General features: G+C 38.3%; 1 protein-coding gene across 5 annotated transcripts in view; it reads left to right on the top strand.

Annotated features, from left to right (window-relative positions):
* The window catches only part of RPS6KA3 (ribosomal protein S6 kinase A3), a 120,887-nt gene extending 104,839 nt beyond the window's left edge, over positions 1-16,048 (top strand). For all 5 annotated transcript variants that reach the window (XM_045051261.1, XM_004000334.6, XM_006943611.5 and 2 more), the window contains 5 exons: positions 1-162; positions 3,256-3,332; positions 3,869-3,986; positions 9,190-9,330; positions 10,621-16,048. In XM_045051261.1, the coding sequence (XP_044907196.1) occupies positions 1-162; positions 3,256-3,332; positions 3,869-3,986; positions 9,190-9,330; positions 10,621-10,743 (621 nt within the window). In that variant the 3' untranslated portion in view covers positions 10,744-16,048. The remainder of the gene's footprint in view (positions 163-3,255; positions 3,333-3,868; positions 3,987-9,189; positions 9,331-10,620) is intronic.
* Positions 16,049-18,978: the final 2,930 nt, after the last annotated feature.

The raw sequence follows: 18,978 nt of genomic DNA, 5'->3' as shown, positions 1-18,978 counted from the left end.
GTGGTTCACAGAGACTTGAAACCTAGCAACATTCTTTACGTGGATGAATCTGGCAATCCAGAATCTATTCGAATTTGTGATTTTGGCTTTGCCAAACAGCTAAGAGCAGAAAACGGTCTTCTCATGACTCCTTGTTATACTGCAAATTTTGTTGCACCAGAGGTAATTGTGAAATTATTTGCTTCCAGTATTTCAGTATATTTAAAAACTCATTTGCTGTGTTTAATATGGAGTAGTTAATAGTTGTTTAATTGAAGACTTACTGAACAAATAATTAAAATAAAATGTCAGCTCTTTTTCTTCTGATGGTAGTTCATCCTGTCCTCAGTCCCCTACTACTTAGTCCTTTTCTTGCCCTAACTTCTGTCTTTCTACATAATCACTCATCTGTAGTGGTCTACTGTCACTAACACTTTTGTGCTTGTCAGCGCGTGGAATTAAATGGAAAGTAGCTTATTCTCATCCTTTCCTAATATCCTTTTTAATTTACTGGTTTTGACACCATCTTCCTGTATTTCTGAGGCTAAAACATCATGGTCTCTTCTTGTCTTTAGCTACATAACTAGGTATCATCTCTGTTATCCTCAAAAACCAGTTTGAGGTTCTTCTGTTCACAAAACTGCCATCCTAGGCCCTGCTTCCTTCACCACACCCCAAATGACTGCCATGGCCTAATTTCACCTTGCTCCCTTTCTCGATCTCTGATCATTCCACAGAAGAGCTGCAGCGTTACTGAAGTCTTTTTCAAGCCCTACTTTGATCAAGTTGCTTCTTTTCCTAAGAAATTTCTGTTCCCCGTTGTAGCAAATCTAAAATCCACTGCTTTGCCCTCAAGATTTCTTGTCTTTTTATTATCATTGTGTAAAAACACATAACTATGAACTAGATAAGAAAAAATAATAGTTAACCGAGGCACCTGGGTAGCTCACTTGGTTAAGCATCTGACTCTTGGTTTCAGCTCAGGTCGTGATCTCACGGTTCTTGGGTTCGAGCCCCACATTGGCCTCCATGCTGATAGCGTGGAGTCTGCTTGAGATTCTCTCTCTCCCGCTCTCTATGCCCCTCCCCCACTCATGCTCTCTCTGTCTCTCTCAAAACAAATAAATAAAGTTAAAAAAAGATAGTCAACCCTAACATAGGGGTTATGTGCCAGTCACATGTATTAACTGATTTCATCCTCACAACATAGGGTTTACATGTAATAATTCCTTCTAATTACAACTTTGTGAAGTAAGTACTTTCACTCAATTCTTATAGGAAACCAGGTGCACAGTGAAAGGTTACATAAGTTGTTTGAGGTCAGGTTGAGATTTGAGCCCCAGAAATATGGCTGCAAAGTCTGTGCATTTACCATTATATATTTCACAAAAAATGATAATAGTTGGTAGTGTTAGAATGGTTGCATTATATTTACCAAACTTTTTGTAATTTTCTTACTTTGAGTTATAAAATAATACTTTTAAAAAGACTCCTTGCACCTGTTCTGGTGGTACTAGAGCTAATGAGGGACAGACTCTCTGCTTGTTTGTCCACATACCCACAGCATCTGACACATATCCAAGCATAGTCACTTCATCTAGCCATCTCATTTTTCCCCATCAGTGTTTTCTGCTTCAGACAATCAATCTGCTTCTTGAAATCACCATGTAGCTGTTTTGCCTTGGCACATTGGATGTTTTTTTGTTTCAAAGCCTCTGAATTCATCTTTTTCAGGAAATCTTCCATAATTAAACTCTCTTTAGACTTGAGCTTTTAACTCTTTGTCTCCTACTTACCACTTAGTCATCCAGGTTAAAACTTGGAAAGCCCTCCTAAAATCCTCCTTCCCCATCATTTCTCTACATCCAGTGGGTCACCAAACCCTTTCCATTCTGATTCCTAAATATTTTAGACCTCTTATCCTTTACCCTGTACATCTCATCTGAACTAAGTTGTTCCTCTTTTATCTTTACATCTCTTTCTATCCATGTCCTGCCTTGGTGTGGTTCCTCACAGCCTTTCACTTGGTTTGATACAAATTGTTTCCTGTCATTTGGCCTTTTTTCCACTCTGTCTTCTTACCAGCATTTCCTTTATACCTTGAGTTATCCTTTTGGTGTACACATCTACTTATTTTATTTCCCTGTTTAATGCTTCAGTGACAACTGATTGCCTACAGGAAAAATATTTTAATTCCTTAACAAGATACATGTAAAAGCCTTTCATTCTCTCCAGTGTACCCTACCTAGAGATCTGGCCACACTGAATCCTTGCCTCTCCTTAAGCATGCTCTGCTCGCTTGCCTCTGCCCTTTGAGTGTCTCGGTCCTCCCCAACCTCCTCCCTTTGCCTCCTGAATTCTTACTTATAGGCCCAGTACAAGCAGGCTGCCCTCTAGCCTTCCTTCTCTCCACATTTCAAGAATGAATTTTTTCCTCATCTTTATACTCAGACCACTTTAAATATAATTCTGTTATAATACCACGTTGTCAAAGTGCAACTCTTGATTCCGGCTCAGGTGGTGATTTTTCAGTCATGAGATCAAGCCCCGCATTGGGCCCAATGCTGAGCGTGGAGCCTCTTGGGATTCTCTATTCCTCTCTCTCTCTGCCCCTCCCCTGCTTGCTCTCTCTCTCTCTCAAAATAAATAAACATTAAAAAAAATCAGCCAAAAAAAATACTTACCACATTGGATTATTAACTTTATTTATTTATTTATTTATTTATTTATTTATTTCCCCTTCCATATTCTGATTTTCTTAAGGAAACCAGAGTGTTTTGTGTTTATCACTGTTCATTCCTAGGAATAGTTGGTGACTACTAAATGCTCAAGTGAATCATTTTATATATGTAGAAGTATAATTTTGCACTCTATCATTTGTACTTTCATATGTGTTCTTAAAAGTATGGTTTTATGTAACCAGTTTTGCAGCCTTATACAAACTAAATATATATTCATTTAAATAAGAAACTTAGAGGGGAGTGGGGATGGGAAGGAAAGAAACTTAGCTTCAATTTATTTTATAGTTCTCTCTATGCTACAGCAGCACTCAATAAATGCTAATTCAAATACCAAAATGAAATTTTACATATATATGAAATATTAGTCATAGAATGTTTTGGAATAGGGTTAATATATTATTGCCTTGTTTGCTAATCATGTTCTGTTGAGGTTTTTCTTAAATACACTGATTTAGAAGATACAGTGTAGTTCATGGCCTATTCACATCTCTAAAGTAAACAGTGGTGTATTAATACTAATTGTTATTTTTTCTAGGTTTTAAAACGACAAGGCTATGATGCTGCTTGTGATATATGGAGTCTTGGTGTCCTCCTCTATACAATGCTTACTGGGTGAGTGGACCATATTTTGCAAGCATTTATTCATCAATATTTTCTTCAAATTATCTAGTTTTATTTCTTTCATTTCTGCGTTATAATATCCTTCTTTTCATGTTTTCTCCTATTACCTAATAATACAATCCTGTATGTGTGTGTGGATTTGTAAATATATATTTATAACTGTATCATTGATGATTTTCTATAATGTACCATTTACTAATGTCTTAAGGTCTTACCTTGACTTCTTTCCATGCCTTTTTTGTATTCTTATGTCATAAATATATACTACTTTAAATATTTTATTCTTGTATGTCATATCTTAAAATATTTATTTTATAATATATTAAGTCTAATTAATAGTTCATAGCTTATACCTTGAACTGGCGCTTTATGAAGCTTCATGATGTTGATGTTTTTCACTTTTGGAGATTTCAGTGAAGTATTACATTAAATTACTCAGAGTACTCTTGGATACTGCAAAGAAATGTGAAGATTACCAACCAAAAAGAAATTTTATTCATTAACATTTTAATTTTATTATAAAATAGTTACACTCCATTTGCAAATGGCCCTGATGATACACCAGAGGAAATATTGGCACGGATAGGCAGCGGGAAATTCTCACTCAGTGGTGGTTACTGGAATTCTGTTTCAGACACAGCAAAGGCAAGTATAGCTTCCTATAATAAACTTTTGAGAAAATAACTTTTCATAATCCCTAGTGAGAAAAAATAATGCCAGTTAAAAACTTTTATGAAGTAGTATTTTGAAGTGATGTTACCAAATAACTTGAATTCACAAATGGACCAATTAATTTGTTTCCCAGAGGTATTGGTTTGGCTTTGTTATTATCTATATATCTAAAACTACTTCTTACTTACAAACATAATGAATAATAATGGTGGTTGTCTTCATGATTTGTGTGTCTATTCTGTGCCTCACACTGCACTTCTCCTAAATTATCCCATTTAATCTTCTTAACGAACCCTGTAAAATAGGCGTTAGTATCTCCATTTCACAGAAGGAAACCAAGGCCCAGAATTTTGGTGTGAATTTGTTTTTGGTTACCCACCAGCTACATGTGGGTGCTTCAAATTAAACAGTTGATTCCAAAGCCCTTGTTCCCTAGAATAGACTATACCATGTTCTCTTTTTGGTCCATATTATGTAGAAAGGGGTCTCCTCTTCTTCACAGTAAACAGTAGTATAGTTTTGTAGTATCTGTTTGAAATCCACTTGAAAAGCCTTTGTCCCTGAAAGATCTGCCATCCTCTGGCTGACTTGCTTTCCAATTCTGCTCTACTTCCACTTTACTCGTAGAAAATGCTCTTTTAAAAAGAAGAGCAAAAAATTTAAAAACTAAAAAGAAAAAGAGGGCCGCCTGAGTGGCTCAGTCAGTTAGGCTTCCAACATCAGCTCAGGTCATGATCTCAAGGTACGTGAGTTAGAGCCCTACGTCGGGCTCTGTGCTGACAGCTCAGAGCCTGGAGCCTGCCTCAGATTTTGTGTCTCCTTCCCTCTCTCTGCCCCTCCCCAACCTGTGCTCTGTCTCTCTTTCTCAAAAATAAATAAACATTTTAAAAAACCTAAAAAAAAGAAGAGCAGAGTTTTCCACTTCCAAGGAAGAAAAACATAGAGGAGATAAAGAAGATAATTACTGGTAAAAGTGCTTGCTGGTTTCTCTTAGAGGTGGAAGCCTGAGGTGAGATGATTGTGTAAGTAAATAGGGCATGTAACAAATGTCGATTGATACTTTTGGCCTAGAGATGAAGCCTATGTTAGCCAATTTAATGTCTATATAGATAACATTTGGCTTTATAACTGATTTAAAATGACCTGGTATCCTTTCCCTTTTATTAGCCATAGCATTTCTTAAACTAGATGATTCATTTTTCTGGGATTTCTTTTTCTTCCATGTATTGAGCACCTACAACCTACTTAATAAGTGAAAGTCCAGGGATAAAAGATGTGACTGAGATAGAATTCCTGATCTCAGGAATCTCACAGTCTAGTTGGGAGATGGCCCCAAGTATACAGTACAGTGTCACGTGTGCTGTTACAGTGGTACATTTTTTTATGTTGAAGAAGTTCACAGATGGTGCTCAGTCAGAGAGATTTCCAGGAAAGCTTTCCAGAAGCAGTGAAGGGACTTTCTTGGCAGCTTTAGGGAGCAGAAGGATGTATTCCATCCCAGGCTGAGAGAGCAGCACATGCTATTTGTGGTCACGACAGCCTGAGCATGGCAGAACGCCTCCAGGTTGCTGTGCACGGTTTGATGGGACTAGTACAGGGTACACGTGAGAAGGTAGCTGATGAAACCAGATTATGAAAGGCTTTGTAGATTATGCTCAGGATTTGGGGTCTATTCTAGGTATTGGAGAAGTGTTGAAAAATCTTAAGCATTTTCATGATCACATTTTCTTTTTTTAAAATGTTTATTATTGAGAGAGAGCGAGCAGGGGAGGGGCAGGGGGAAAGGGAGAGAGAGAATCCCAAGCAGGCTGTGCTGTCAGAACAGAGCCCAGCACAGGGCTCGATCTCACAAACCATGAGATCATGACCTGAGACAAAATCAAGACTGAGTCTTGATTCAACCGACTCAACCAACTGAGCCACCCAGGCGCCCTGAAAATTTTCCTTGTTTAAGTTTATTCTCTGGTGGGGTAATTCTTATCCATGGAGTCTACCACAAATTGCCATGATCAATTGTGAGGCATATCAAGTAATGTCACCATATGAAGTATCAGAGCTTACCCACTGCCTGCTTTTTAAATAAATTCGAGATAACCTCACCTTGCTCTAATTTTGATAATTTTGTTCTCATTGACTTGCATGCCAGTATGCTGTTTTGGGCGAAAGAAAAAGAAAAGTGAGGATGAGATAAAAATGGGATCTAAGTCACAGCCTTTCTTATAAATGTTACATTATTACTAACAACTTTTGCTAATTTGCCCAGTTAAGACTTGAGTTTGTTGGGGCGCCTAAGCGGCTCAGTCACTTAAGCGTCCGACTTCACTCATGTCATGATCTCATGATTGGTGAGTTTGAGCCCCATGTTGGGCTCTGTGCTGACAGCTCAGAGCCTGGGGCCTGCTTCAGATTCCGTGACTCCCTCCCTCTCTGCCCCTCCCCCGCTTGCGCTCTCCCTCTCTCTATCAAAAATAAATAAACATAAAAAAAAGATTTTTTTAAAGACTTGAATTTGCAAGTATAATGTGATAATTGAATACCCACAATATTGGGAAGAAGGAGGGTTCTATCAATCTGATATGTCACCTCAAGAGTACATTGCACATGTGAATGTCATCAGTCATATGGGCCATATGTTTCATATGTGGCTTTGAGAAGAACAGGACCATTTACTGGGCATTTATGTGCCAAGAACTATGCTAGTACTTTTGCCTACATTATTTCATTCATTCCTCACTGACCTAATATTAGGGACTTTACTTGTAAGGTTTTGCAGTAGTTCAGGTCATGAATGATGAAGACCTACACTAGAGCAGTTGTAGCAGGATTTGAGCCAAATGGAAGAGAAATTTAGCAGGCAAAATAGATTCGGTGGTTAATTGGACATAAGAAGCAAGGGAGAAGCAGATAGCAAGCATGTAGTCCTTATTTCCACGTCAGGCAAACGAGCAGGGTAGTGGTGTCCCTTCACCAAGATGTGGAATGCAAAAGTAGTTTTGAGAGGAGTGATGACTACAGATTTGGAAATTAAGAATTTGAAATGTGACTGTGATATATAATTAAGAGATGTGTGTCCATCAAGCACCTGGCTATATGGATGTAGATTTTAGGAAGAAGTAGAGGTCTTGGGTGGACTGTGGAGTTGGAAGTTGTCATCATCTGGAGTAGCTACAGCCATGAGCACAAAGGAGCTTATCTGAGCAGAGTGATGAGAGCTATGGAAGGAATTCAAGGGAGCCACCACCATTTAATGAGAAAGCTTAGGAGGAATAGCCATTGAAGGGTAACAGAACAGGAGGAAGAGAAGTGGTTCTCAGTGACTTGGCCCAAGTGCACTGCTTAATGCACAGGTCTGATTAAAGTTATAGTAGAGTTTTGTTGTGTCCCTCAGCAGTTTTGCAATCTTTTATGTACTTGAAGAACATTTTCGCACTTTAAGAATTTGGAAGGGGAGTTACTGGTTGTTTCACCTTTTATTTCTAATTCTGTTCAGTAACTTATTCCCGCTCTTAGCTGTTAATGAAAACTAAAAATAAGAAACTGGTAGTATCTAATAGCAGAGGAATCCTTAGAATAACATCTCGATTCCCAATATCCAGTCAGCCACCGGGTTCTGTTGTTTCTTCTAAGTACCTCAGTTCCATCCATATTTCTCCATTTCTTATACTGCCCTGAAGCCATCAACTCTCACCGGTCTCACATTGGAGTCTCCAGGCTTGTACCCTGCAATCCATTTTCGTTCACATTTAGTGAGCATAATCTCTCTAAAGTACAAACATGACTGTATTACTCCTTTGCTTTAAATGATTTCTTACCTCCGGAAAAAGTGCAACTTTGCTAATGTAGCTTACAAGGGCCTTCAGGGTCTGGTCCCTTCTCACCTTTATCACTTTATCTGCTGCCACGGTCTCCTTTGCAGATTTTGTTACAGCCACATTGCCGTTCCTTTCAGTTCCTTAACTGTGGCATGTTCTCCTATCCCTGAGGGCTCTCCTCTAAATACACTTGGCTCTGCCTACTTGAATTGCTCTGTCCCCCCCCCCCCCGCCCTCTTCTCTAATCCATCTCCTGCTCATCCTTCAGGTCTCACATTCCTCTAAGGAAGTCACTCCAAAGCCACAGCACCCTGTTCAGGTTAAGCATCTCTTTGTGTTCAACTGTACCTCTTTATTCATCCCATCCAAGAACTTACTGTTTGCTTTGTAATTGATTCTTTGTCTCTCCCTCACAGGGCTGAAAGCTTCATGAGTTAGACTTCATTTTATCTTATTCATTGCTAAATACCCAATGCCTAGCAGGATACCTGGCTTTCAGTGGATACTTAGTAGATACATTCGGAATGAAAAATCAAGTTGGAGATGGCTTTTATAAATCGTAACTGTGTTATTTTTGAAAGTATAAAACTAGCAATTATATGGATCTATACCTCAGCATAGGAAAGCATTTGTATAGATAGCATTTGTCTCTTGTTGAAGAATCGGATTCTGGGAGTTCTTCATGTTCTTTTGCTTCTCTGTAGTTCTTAATTTTTTTTTTATAATGCCTATAAGTTGCTTATGAAGTGGGAAAAAATAAAAATAACTCCAATCTGGGGCCCCTGGCTGGCTCAGTTGGTAGTTGGCTCAGTTGGCTCAGTTCTTGATCTCAGGGTCGTGAGTTCAAGCCCTGCATTGAACATGGATCCTATTTAAAAACAAAAAAAAACTCTAATCTTTTGTAGGGGGCATTTGGAGCCCTCTAATTAAATTTATATTATTGGGCAGTTACATTCTGTTTTTCATTATTACCAGCAGCACAAAAAAAGTCTGTAGCTAAAAATTACTTAGAAATAAACTTACAAAGGTATAGAAAAATCAGAATATCTAGATGAAAAAAAGAGCCAAAGTACTTCAAGATACATAAATGTGGTAAATTTACTCTTTGTAATGCACCAAAATTACTGTTAACTAAGGGAAGAGAAAACAGAGACTTAGGTTTTTGCTTTTGTTTGTTTGTTTCTTTGTTTTTTTTTTTTTTTAAGAAATTATCATGTTGACCAAATTGCTTTGAGCCCAAAGGTTAGGTACCAGGAAAAAATAGTGTCATAGAAGCTAAGGAAGAATGCTGACCAGTGTCAAGGGCTATAGAAAAACAAACAGAAAGATTTAAATTTGTCTTATTATTCTTCTTCCCATCCCAGGACCTGGTGTCAAAGATGCTTCATGTGGACCCTCATCAGAGACTGACGGCTGCCCTCGTGCTCAGGCATCCTTGGATTGTCCACTGGGACCAACTGCCGCAATACCAACTAAATAGACAGGACGCGCCCCATCTAGTCAAGGTGAGTGTCCCTATTCAGGCACTCTTTTCCACATGTTCTGCAGAAGACTTTGAGCCGCCCTCTCCGTGCCCGCACCACCTTTCCCTTTCCCTCATCCTGTTTCCATTTCTCGAATGGAGTTCCCTTATAGTGAGTGCTTTAGAAAAGAAAAAGTCGTGGTGCCTGGGTGGCTCAGTCGGTTGAGCCTCCGACTTCAGCTCAGGTCACAATCTCATGGTTTGTGAATTCGAGCCCCGCGTCGGGCTCTGTGCTGACAGCTCAGAGCCTGGAGCCTGTTTTGGATTCTGTGTCTCCTCCTCTTTCTGCCCCTCTCCTGCTCATGCTCTGTCTCTCTGTCTCTCAATAATAAACGTTAAAAAAGAAAAGGAAAAGTCAAGACACACCAAAATATCACAATAAAACTGGTTTAAGGGGAGCCTGGGTGGCACAGTCGGTGAGTTCGAGCCCCACATCAGGCTCTGTGCTGACAGCTCAGAGCCTGGAGCCTGCTTTGGATTCTGTGTCCCCCTCTCTCTCTGCCCCTCCCCTGCTCGTGCTCTGTCTCTCTCTGTCTCAAAAATAAACAAAAACATTTTTTAAAAATTTAAAAAAAAAAAAACTAGTTTAAGAATGACTTCTGGGTTGCCTGGGTGGCTCAGTCAGTTAAGCGTCTGACTTCGGCTCAGGTCATGATCTCACGGTTCATGAGTTCAAGCCCCGCATCAGGCTCTGTGCTGACAGACAGCTCAGAGCCTGGAGCCTGCTTCGGATTCTGTGTCTCCCTCTCCTTCTGCCCCTCTCCTGCTTGTGCTCTGTCTCTGTCTCTCAAAAATAAAATAAATGTTAAAAAAAATCTTAAAAAAGAATGACTTCTGAATTTATCATTCAGATAAGCTTAAGCATTTCCTAATTTTTTTCTATACTTTACTTTCTTATGCAAAACCCAAAACAAACTTTAAGGTCACCAGTGGTGACAAAATACAGGTTCCAAAGAGCATGCTTTGCTACCTCTCACATTAAAGGATTGCAAAGAAACAACAAGTTGAATAGTCCTGAGAAAAGTGAGGACTGCTTGTTATAAGACCATCCCTGTCCTTTCTCATCCATAATTTCAGGCACCCACATTTGCATCTTCAACTTTAGGTAAATCAGAGGGTTTGACCAGGGTGGTTGTTTTCATTATGAGCCCTATTAAATCTGTATAAATTTTCATATGAAGAAAATAGGGAGGGGGGAATCTCAATTTCATATTCTGTGTACATGTGACTACCCATTGTCGTTTGTGTTGTGACCTTTCTTTCCTGTTTTCAGGGTGCCATGGCAGCTACGTATTCTGCTTTAAACCGTAATCAGTCACCGGTTTTGGAACCAGTAGGCCGTTCTACTCTTGCTCAGCGGAGAGGTATTAAAAAAATCACCTCCACAGCCCTGTGAAGTGACCTCAGTGAGATATTTGGTACCATGGTGTAAGCTGATAGCACAAGTTCTGGCGACAGGTAGCACATATCTGAGAGACACCTGCAAGCACACACTGTCCCAGCTGGTACCCATAATGCTGCTGCTCCTGCTGCTGCTCCTGCTTCCGTCTCTTCTCGCTTTAAATGATTGTTAGCAAGTTAGATTTTCCTGGAGCTTCGGATGAAATGAAAATGGAAACATGATGAAGACATATTCACTGAATCAACGAGAATAATGAACATATGAATACCACCTAAAAATACACTGAATAAAGTACTCTACACCATATAGCATTATTTTTATAGGAAATATTTCATGTCCCTGAAATATTCTTTGTTAGTTATAGGGATGGACAGTTTATGTTAAGCACTTAGCTTAAACAATCCGTTTCTATTAGCACTGTATCCCTTGTGCCATCCAACATTTTGTATGTTTTTGTAAACAGTTCATATACAGTACATTTCTGTACTGCTTTCTTTAATGTATACATGCTTTGTTTAACTTGGAATCTATTATTATTAATCAATTGACTATTAAATCTGGTTAAATAGTTCACCTGGATTAACAGTATTGTTGGACAGCCCTAAAAATGGCCAGATTGTGGAACAGCTGTTGAATGTAATACTTCCAAAATGTACATATCTTTCCCCATGTCTGTTTCACTGGTTCGTTCATTTGTTTGTTTCTTAAAGTCAGGTGCTTTGTCAGACTAACCTAGAGAGCTGTTATGGTAGAGAAAGTTATCACATGTGTGTGGCATGACATCAAGAGTACAACTATGAAGTTAGTCCATATACGTTGCAACTCCTTAGGGTTCTTTTTTCCTTAGTTGAGGAAGTAGTTCTTGCACTTTTAATCTTGAATAGTATCCATATTTAGTATTTGGCATATAATTTGGGATTTTGCCAGTATACATCAGGCCTTTAAGAGTTATGGTGAAGAGATTGGCAAAGGAAAATTTAGCAACAGGTCATTCAAGTCCCATTGGATCTTTCATGTTTAAATAGATCATGTTGCAGAATTTCGCTTATGAATAACAGGATACATGTTCTTGTATACCTGCAAGAAAAGTATGCTTTTTTTGGAAAAAAAGGTAAATCATAATGAGTTCTGTCCCATTACAATGCTCTATATTAAACACTAATTTGAATGTAATAAAGGCCACCAGCCTCTATATGAAATTGGATTTAAACTTTCTTATTCGAGGGAATAAAACATTCTTGATCAAACAATATCTGTTCTCACCTGAAATCATAGCTAAGGTAGGCTAAGTGAATGTTCACCATTGAGTGTTTTCTGAATTCCTTCTGATGATTTATAGCCCTATAATTTGTCCTTTAACTTCAGAACTGATCAGCTTTCATAGTGGTCACTGGGTCTGCTTCAATTACAGTATTCATTATCTACATCTAATCTGGGTAGTTTTCACAGTTTCATTTAATTAAGGAAACTTTTGTATCCATTATTACCTGTATTTTGGTCAAGCTATCTACCATACATCAATTTATAATATGAAAAACATGAACAAAGAGAAAGTGATTTAGCTTAGCCTTATCAGAAATGTACCCAACGGATCATAGTCATGTACTAAGCCATTTACATCAGAAGTTTTTTTTTTCCTGCCTGAAGCTTTAAATCTTCTCTTGAAAGTACAAAGCCAAGAAAGCATACTTTAGTTAAATGTCTTGGAAGCCACTTATCATTTCTTAATTTCTCCTCTGTGCAACTAAAGAGAAAGGGAAAGTCTGTAACGTTAATTTTGCTTAAGTGACACAAAATGATTATCACATCGAAATCAAATGTAAGTTTATCTTCTAAATAAAAAACATATAGGAGGAAGGATATCAGAAGATCTAGTAGGAGAAAGTGTTGTTTTTTTTAAATTTTTAAGTATACAAATGCTAACTGTCAAAAGCTGCTTCCCATTGCCTGGAAAGAAACCTTTTTTTTTTTTCCTTTCTCTCTCTATTCAGTATTTCAAACTATGACCATCCCAAATTCTTGTCACTTTTAAAATGCTAATGTAACTCTGGACAGAAAAAAGGTACACTTGCAAATTTGGGACACTGTTGCAATGCCATAATTGCTTAGGTGTTTTGTCCATCATAATCTTAGAACCAGAAGTAAATGTGTAAACCCTTATAAATTATCTAGTCCAGCTTTCTCATGTTGCATGTAAAGAACCTAAGACCCAAAGCAAAGACTTCTCGTTTGGTTTTTTACCCTCGTAACACCATGCTGCCTTCCCTTCATATTATCACCCAACCAGGAGCAGACTTGTTCAAATCATATATATATAGTTCTTAGGACATTTACTCTACTGGTATATGAATGCCAAATTGATTGCTCTCAAAGATATTGCCTTCTTTGCCTACTCCAGCTGCCAGTTTTATTGGAGAAAATCAAGTCATATGTTCACAAAAGTGAAGGCTTTTGCCTAAAATGCAGTTCATAACCTTAATTTATTTCATCTGTGGTCCTGGGTTTCCTATTGCCTTTGACTTAAAACAGGCGAGTTGGCCAACAATTGTGCTCTAAATGTAGTGAGTGCTTGCACCGGGTTTACCTTTTCATTAATTTCTGAGTCCACTTCTGGGCCCTTCACCAGTTAGTTTTGCTGGTTACCAGGGCTTCTCCCAGAAAGCTTTAAGTTCAGTCTTTAAGATATTTCAGTGTGAAAGAAGGAACGAAACTATCAGGCCACTTTTACACCCCCCCTCTTACCTTATAATCCAAAATAATACCTAGAATTGAAGATTGCATTTAACTTTGCCAAGCACATGCTGAAAAATATGGATTACACTACCATGAGTTTTATATCTTCTCTTTCAAGTGATGATGTTAAATTAAGGTAAGTTTTGTCCTTTTAATTTTTTATGTAACTCATTTCAGCTCCTTCTAATTTATAGAGATGCCTTTTTCTAAGTACAATAATAGACCCTTCCTTAACTTTAACAGTTTTGATGCGGATTTGTTCATTCACATGCAACCCCAGAAATCCAAAAATGTAGTGATTTTGCCAATGCACAGAATCAAGATGCTGCAAGGTTAATGTGTGGGAAAAGCCATTTAGTGAGTGGTGTGATGTGTATGCAGTAGAGATTCACATTTCACATGCCCGGGGCTGCAAAGTATGGGTTTGAATCAACCGTTTCTCACCTAATTTTAAGAAGTCGTTGCTGTTGGGGCCAGGACACATTATGGGAGGTGGGGCTAGCCTGTTTGCTGTGCCCTGCACCCTCAGTACAGGAAAGACTTATAAGGGGAGTGGGGTGCAACGGCTTCATGAGTAGGCAGAATGGGTTGGGTTGGAAAGGGGCTGAGGGGTCCAGCCTGGGATGAGAGCAGAAAAGCGAATTCAAGATTTGGGAGCCTTGGTACAGATGTACTTAATCACTATGGAAGTCAGCAATATATATCTCAACATGGCTTTGAAATTCTCTACTTGCTGGCCTTTATAAATGAACATTTTTCCGCTCGCTTTACCGTATTTTATAGAGAAAATTCTCATGTAGTATCTAGTGTTTGTGAGATTTATGAAGGCATTAGGACAGATATCTCAGGAATGTGAAGGGTTAGAAAAGGCCTGTTTTCAGTGATTAACAAATGCAACGGGTTCCATGGTTGACCCGTGGTGCTTAAACCAAGAGGTTCCAATTCTAGTCCTAGAGTTCTGTCCCTCCAAAAGCTTCAACTCCTTGTGACTCACAAACTAGATGTATACTATGAGTTTTAGTTAATTCACAGATAAGTTGACTTAACTCAGTATTTATATTTCAATTAGTGAAAATAGTCCTCTCTTCACCTCCAGATTGCTTATATCTTGCTGGTTTCCCCAAGTGACCATTGGTGGAGACCAATTAATGAAGGAATGAGATTTGCTTTCTTGCGACTGTGGTATTCTGCAGAGCCACGTTTAACCACTTTTTCTAGTGAAGAATCTACAGAATTATAGTACCTAAATATGGATGGCCAAGAAAAATTTGTATCTACAGTGTGCTTTATGTACTTCTGACACTGCTGTATTTTTTGTGGTCAGGTGACTTGTAACTGGTTCCAATGTGACTGAGTGTTCTCAAAGAATTCTGGTAATTAAGTCGACTTAATTTTCTTAAGCCTTGTATTACTATCAGTCTCACATTTACCACTTTGATTCTAGTCTTTTAACTGTTCATAACAGGGCATACCAAGGGTTGGGATGAGAGTCTACTTCCTACCTCTTAAGGCACTTTCCTCATTATTTTGCCATATAACCTTGAAGTGCATGATAAGCTGTTTAAATGTCCATGACTTCTCTCAAAGCAACTAGCAAAGTATATGACATTGAATAGAGATTAGTGGAAAGGAAAATTTAGAGACTAAATTCAGAGATGCAGACCTCAAGAAAACCTCTTGAGAGCATGTACCATTTGAATACAAAATATGTAAACGTATGTGAGAGAAGTCTCTGTAATAGTCTAAGTAGATTAGTTCATTATCTAATGGAAGTGAAAATCTTTACTCCTATTATCACTATAGTACTGAATGAACTGTATACTGAGTTTTTCAAACAAGTATTTAAAGTAGAACTTTTAAATACAAAGCAAGGGCATAAGGATAAAGGTTTTGGTTTATGTTTCTCTAAGTGTAGTTTACCATCTAAAGCTATATATATATATATATATATATATATATATATATATATATATAATTGCCATTCCTTAGCATCCTTATTAATTGTGGGTGATGAGGTTTTAATTCTTAAAATTATGTACATGTATTAGGTTTATCTTAACTCTTACCCTGAGCAAAAGGGAAGGTATACGCCTAAGGGTTGTAATTATTTTGCATTTCTGGCCTTGGGTGGGAATGGGGTGGGCATCTACTTAAACAGTTTTTAAAAAGAAAAAAAATCACAAGTATTTTTCTACTATTATACATGATCTTACTTTATACTAGTTTCTCTCTAGTGAGGCATGCCAGAAGCCCAAGGTACCTTATCATGAGTTCCTATGTGTTGTACCTTTTATCGGTGGTCAAATCACATCAGATGCTTGGCACCTGCTGCCATAATTATGAAATGCTTGTAAAGGATTAAATATCACTGAATACTTAAAATTGTTTTACTTAAGAGTTTAATCTGGGAAGTTTTCAAATCATACTATTAATGTGTAATCTAAGCTCTTTCAGATGTATCCATGAATAATCCTGGAACAATATTGCTTGTATTCCTGTCACAGAACAGGTTTTGTAATCTTTAAAAGAAATGAAAATTTATATAATAAAGTTTCAAATAAATGCATGTATGTCATTTATCAGGTTATTTCAATTATATGATAATCCTTCATATCGCCAAATTCTATCCAAAGTATAGTATCAGTCCATATTGGACTGATAGAACTTAAAACAGGAATGTTTCTGAGTTAATAAGTGCAAAATAATTTTTGTATGCAAAGTCTTGGTTAGCCCAAAGAGTATCACATCAGACTCCTAAGTCATAGACCTTACCCAATACCAAACTTGAGTAATGATTCAAAGCATACAGAGTGATCACCAGGCACAGATGAAATAAGCTTTTCTTAGAGAAGTCCAAGATTATCAGACTGAGCTCCAAAATACCCTTTTTCTTTCTCATTATGGTGCATTTTGGATTCAGAGTTAAAGGACAAGTTTCCTTCTGAGCAATGTATGTGGAGACATTGCTTAAATCATTTGGTTTTGCAACATCTTTTTTTAAATTCCTAATTGCATAAATGATGAGCCCCCATTCTCCAGCCAACCATGCTTCATAAATCCATAAATTCCAAGTTTTACAATGAGCCATCTCTATAGACCAAATGTATCTTACTAAAGGCATTTTAGAAATAAGGACTTTTCATTTTCTTTCTGCTAGTAAATATCATTGGCACGTATAAAAGGAAATTTGATTGAGGCCATTGAATCCTGGTAGAGAGGGAATAGGTTATAGGCCTACAGTCAGCCCTTTCCTTCCCAGGTGACATTTTTAGTATTTTTTTTTTAATATTATGATGGTGTATTTATTAGTAGCTCAGGTTCCCATAACAAAATACCACAGACTGGGTGGCTTCAACAACAGAAATTTATTTTCTCACAGTTCTGGAGTCTGGAAGTCCAAGATCAAGGTGCCAACAGGGTTGGGTTCTCCTGAGGCCTCTTCTTGGCTTGCAGATGGCTATCCCCTTGCTGCCTCTTCACGTGGTCATCCTACTCCTGGTGTCTCTTCCTCTTATAGGCACACCAGTCATATTGCATTAAGGCCTCACCCTAACAGCCTCATTTTAACTCAGTTACCTCTTTAAAGAGCTTAACTCCAAGGTACAGGGGGTAAGGGCTTCAACATATGCATTTGGAGGAAGACATAGTAGAGCCCCAAACACAGTTTAGGGACTATCCACTTGGATTAATTTAGGGAGTTAGGTTAAGATGGAGAGCTTCAAGGTCTACTTGGCATTATACAGAGGCAACATGGGAATGTTACTGTATTTGTTTTCTGCTGCTGTAACAAATCACCACAAACATAGTGGCTTAAAACAATGCAAATTTATTATCTTCCAGTTCTGTAGGTCAGAAGTCAAATATGGGTCTCACTGGGCTAACACCAAGGTGTTGGACAGGCCAAATTCCTTTCTGGAGGCTCCAGGGGAGAATTGTTTCCTTGCCTTTTCCAGTTTTTTAAGGCCACCTGCCTTCCTTGCCTTGTAGCCCCCTTCCTCCATCTTCAAAACTAGCAACAGTGGGTGGAGTCATCTTCACATGAATCTCTCTGACTCCTCTCTTCTGCCTTTTCTTCACTTTTAAGGACTCATGTGATTGACCCCCTCAGTTAATCCAGAATAATCTCCCCATCTCAAGGTCAACTGACTAGCAACATTAATTGCATCTGCAACCTTAATTCCTTTCACCATTGTAGGATAACATATTCAGTTTCCAGGGATCAGGACATGGAGATCTTTGGGGTCCATTAGCCAGCCTACCAAGGTTATCTAGAGAAACATGTGGCTCCTCAGAAAAGCCAGCATGGAGCAGCAGTTTTTGCCATGGTCATTCTTCTGCAGCTTTGTAGATCTGGAAATTTTGTTACTCCACCCTAAAATAATAGAATTGACTGACACTAGCAAAATTAGGTGAAGGAAGTGCAGGGTGCTATAGGGGTATATAGCAGAGTTGCCTAAGGATCAGGGCAGACCTTCTAAGAGAACAATGATTATGCTGCAACATAAAAGGGGAAGGAAGGGTAGAATGGAATGTACAGAGAGAGTAAGAGACAGTCAAGAAAATAAAAAGTTCTGTATGAATGGAATTTAAAACATAAGGAAGATATAAGGTTCAAGAGATAGGAGCCAAATCATTAGAAATAGTATGTTACAGGGGTGCCTGGATGGCTTAGTAGGTTAAATGTTAAGACTCTTGATTTTGGCTCAGATTATGATCTTGCGGTTCATGAGTTCGAGCCCCACATCAGGCTCTGTGCTGACAGCTCAGGGCCTGGATCCTGCTTCGGATTCTGTCTCCCTCTCTCTCTGCCCCTCGCCCACTCACAATATGTCTCTCTCTCTCTCTCAAAAATAAACATTAAAAAAATAGAAATAAATTTTAAAAAAAGAAATAATAAGTCATATTAAGGAATTTGAATTTTATACCTTTGGCTTCTCCCCACGACCCTACCCTGAATCCTAATTCTTTTTTTCCTCTACTACCAGGCTGAACCTCATTGCCCTATAGTTGGTCACGTGAATTTCTACCTCAGAAGCATCCTGAACTTCCTTACATCCTTGCTTTTATACTGTACTTGAGCAGTAACTGGTATTGTTGGGAAAAAACATACAATTTTGCAAATTGCTACCACTGCAAGTTTATGTTTTCTGATCTCAACTAAGCTCTCAGTACCATTTGTCAATTCTTTCATTTCTCCTTGGTCAGATCCATTTTCCCAGTTCTTTTGTTTTTTAATTTTTTTTTACATTTATTTATTTTTGAGAGACAGAGAGAGACAGAGCACAGGTGGGGGAGGGGCAGAGAGAGAGAATGAGACACAGAATCTGAAGTAGGCTCCAGGCTCTGAGCTGTCAGCACAGAGCCCAACACGGGGCTCCATCTCACAAACTGTGAGATCATGACCTGAGCTGAAGTTGGACGCTTAACTGACTGAGCCACCCAGGCACCACCCAGTTCTTTTTTTTTTAAACAGCTTGTTTGATATAATTAAATACC

Source organism: Felis catus, chromosome X, assembly GCF_018350175.1.
Source record: "Felis catus isolate Fca126 chromosome X, F.catus_Fca126_mat1.0, whole genome shotgun sequence".
NCBI classification, from domain to species: Eukaryota; Metazoa; Chordata; class Mammalia; order Carnivora; family Felidae; genus Felis; species Felis catus.
The sequence above is the reverse complement of the archived record's forward strand: the minus strand, read 5'-3'. Positions and strand labels throughout refer to the sequence as shown.